General features: G+C 47.6%; 1 protein-coding gene across 1 annotated transcript; it reads right to left on the minus strand.

The window, feature by feature from the left end:
- Positions 1-256: 256 nt before the first annotated feature.
- LOC108510651 (inositol 1,4,5-trisphosphate receptor type 1-like) lies at positions 257-2,997 on the minus strand (the record flags this gene model as incomplete). The annotated part of the gene is made up of 5 exons (XM_017840312.1): positions 2,988-2,997; positions 2,056-2,214; positions 1,085-1,183; positions 480-563; positions 257-403 (listed from the first exon to the last, which is right to left on the minus strand). Coding segments are annotated over exons 2-5 (417 nt in total), but the record flags the coding sequence as incomplete, so codon positions are not given.
- Positions 2,998-3,003: the final 6 nt, after the last annotated feature.

Genomic DNA, 3,003 nt, shown 5'->3' on the forward strand with positions numbered 1-3,003 from the left:
GACTTCATAGATGTTTCTCTGTCCCTCTTTTCTGAATTGTCAAGCACCTGAACTTGAGAGCTCTGTGCTGCACCATCAGAGAGCAGAACTCCATTGTGACTGTGCACAGAGACCACAGCCAGCAAAGGAATTTTAATTTAAACTTAGAACATTGGGAAGACTTCTACCTAAAAAAAGAATTCCAGATGCAGTGCTTTTAAAGAGCAGCAGTAATTGTTCCTACAAAGCCACCCCCAGCCTGGGTTACAGCCCTCACCTCCACTTCCCACAGGGCCTTGGAGCTGGTGGCAGACGTGGCCGACTGTCTGCCCGTGGTCCTGAGGAACACGTGCTGCTTCTTCCTGTGCTCATCACACGTCAGGAACTTCTCCTGCTCCGCGTGGAACAGCCTCACCACGTCCCCCTGCCAAGGCAGCAGGGTCAGCAGGGGCAGCACCCCCGGGGAGGGGGTTACAGGCAGGCAGGGCCCTGGGTCTCACCCCTTTGAGGATGTCGTCCTTGTTGTCGCTCCATTTCATGAAGAGCACGATCTTCCAGCTGGTGTTGCAGTTCACTGAGTTGACCTAAAGGGAGAACTGAACCCATCAGTCCCACTGTCTTGTGCCTCCACAAGGTATGAGCCACTGTCTTACTTTCTAGACCATTTTCACCAGAATCCTGCAGTCCTGGCTGTGTTACTCTAGAGAAGCAAAGCCTTTTCTGTACCTACTCCAGAACAAGGAACTTCAGAGCTGACTTGCTTGCAAGTTGTGGGCTACACAGCTGTGCTGGTTTTGGCTGAGAGTGGAGTTAACATTCTTCACAGTGACCAGTATGGGGCACATCACTGTGCCACAACTTTTGATTTTGAAGGAAATCCTTACTTTTAGCCAGTCATGCAAAAGAGACAAACCTCTGCCAGCGCCCAACAGATATGACAAAACTCTGTGAGCTCTGATAAGTCACTGATCACCAAGATAACCATTCCTAAGCAATGCCACAGGTACCAAACAACTTGCTGGATTTCATAAAACGTGTACAAACAGCTTAGCTGAAGCACAGAGAGGTCTGTCCAGCTGCTCCAGCTGTGCCCATGTCCCCTCACCTCATTGCATCCCGGGTTATCCACGAGCTGATGGCTGCTGGCATGGAGAGGCTGCCCAGCATTGACAGGATTCAGGACCACTTTGTCTCCAATGACCACCTGGAGGGAAGGGCAGCATCAGACAGAAATTTGCACAGTGGGAAAACTCTTTTTCTTCCATTGTTTTAATGGAAGTGGCAGGAGGAAATCACCTTGCTGCAGTTAGGAGAGATGCCAGTCTGAGTGTTCTGCCAGGGTTCTGTTTGGTTCAGAATTTACCTCACCAAACTCAGCCACTGAGACAAAAAACCCAGTGATGCTGGTTTCAGAGCCTTGCAGAAGCAGCAGGCTGAGTTCTGGTGCAGAGGGGCTACAGGATAAATTATTGCTACTCGATAAAGCTCACTCTGTTTAGGTGCCAAATATATAGCTGGCCTAAACCCCAGAGCACACTGACACTTATTACCTCCTGCTTTTAGGCAAATAATATACCCCAGCAACTCACATTTTGCAAGAAAAAAACACAAGATTAAGAGATTAAAATGGCAATGCATTTAATCAGCACCATTTTTTCCAGATTTCCCATGAACAGGAACATTTGACTTCCTTATTACCTCATTCCTTATATCCGAAGTGATGATGAGTTTTGATTCTAAACTGAAAACACCGAAAATCAAGATGCTAATTATTTCTTCCAGGCCTCCTGAAGGAACTCAACATTTCCTACCATTTTGAATTGGGCAGGAATTGTGCAAGGCCAGCCTAATTAGGTCCCTTATTCCCTCCAATGTTAGATCATTCCACGTTTCCAAAATACAAGTTACCATAGCGATTTTCCTCCCCCTCATGACAGCATAGGAAAAAGGTTGTTCCTGCATCATCACGCACCGAGAGATCTGTGCATTTCATTAATTGCAGGGCAGGATTCCCAAGCCCAGCCTGGCCAGGCTGTGTCCCAAGGAGCAGGTGAGGACACTGCTCCCAGCACTTACGCTGTCTCCGATGGACCGCAGTTTGTAGAAGGGCTGGATGTAGAACCAGGAACCTTCATTTCCAGCTTCATCCAAGGTCACCCTCATTGCATTCTTCTCTAGCAGAGCTGGCAGCCTCTTATTTACTGTTAAGTATTTGTTACTTTTTAAGTGAAGCAGCTAGAATAAGAATCAGAGTTCCGTTCTAAGAATGCTCATCTTCCTCCCCTCAAGAAACCGAGCGTGCACGAGACAACTACATTTCTATGCAGGAGTTAAAACTAAATTATACACGAATATTGATGGGCTCAGGCACAATTCCACTCACAGATACAGTGCTACAGCACAAAACATCTTCAGTGAATCCAACCGTCCCTTCCCCAGCAAACAACAAACACTCACACATGTGCTCGTCACTTTACGACAGCCAGCTCAAAAAACCCAGGACCAAAAGCTGTGAAGTGCTGGGGACTAAGTGGTTCTCTCTGTAAGAGGCAAAGCTGCTCCTATCTTGCTTTGCTTGGTCTCATTTAAGAGAAAATGTGACTATTCCTACGGACTTTCCTTCTCTGTGGCAGTTTGTCATTTGTGGTGTCAACATCTGACAGTGAGAGATATTTGGTGTTGTGCACGTGCCACCTTCACGTGGCCAACTCTCAGGAAGGCTCCAAGGATTTCTGAAGAAAGCAATCAGTGGTGACACCAAAAATAAACACAATTAGCCCCTAACAAAAAAGTGACCTCATCATAGCTGTACACCCAGGCCCTGCTTCCCAGAATCCCACTGCAGGGCACGGTCAAAGCTGGCAACACCACCGATCCTGGCCGTGAACTCCAGAAATTTAACATCCACTGAGCAGGGAATTTTGACCAAAATCCTCTCCAGTTGGCAAAGATGCTCACAGCCCATGGGGATCCCACTGCCACAGTGGCTCACTGTTCCCACAGCCTACCTGGATCACATTCCCA

Source organism: Lepidothrix coronata, unplaced genomic scaffold, assembly GCF_001604755.1.
Source record: "Lepidothrix coronata isolate B3197 unplaced genomic scaffold, Lepidothrix_coronata-1.0 Scaffold1828, whole genome shotgun sequence".
NCBI classification, from domain to species: domain Eukaryota; kingdom Metazoa; phylum Chordata; class Aves; order Passeriformes; family Pipridae; genus Lepidothrix; species Lepidothrix coronata.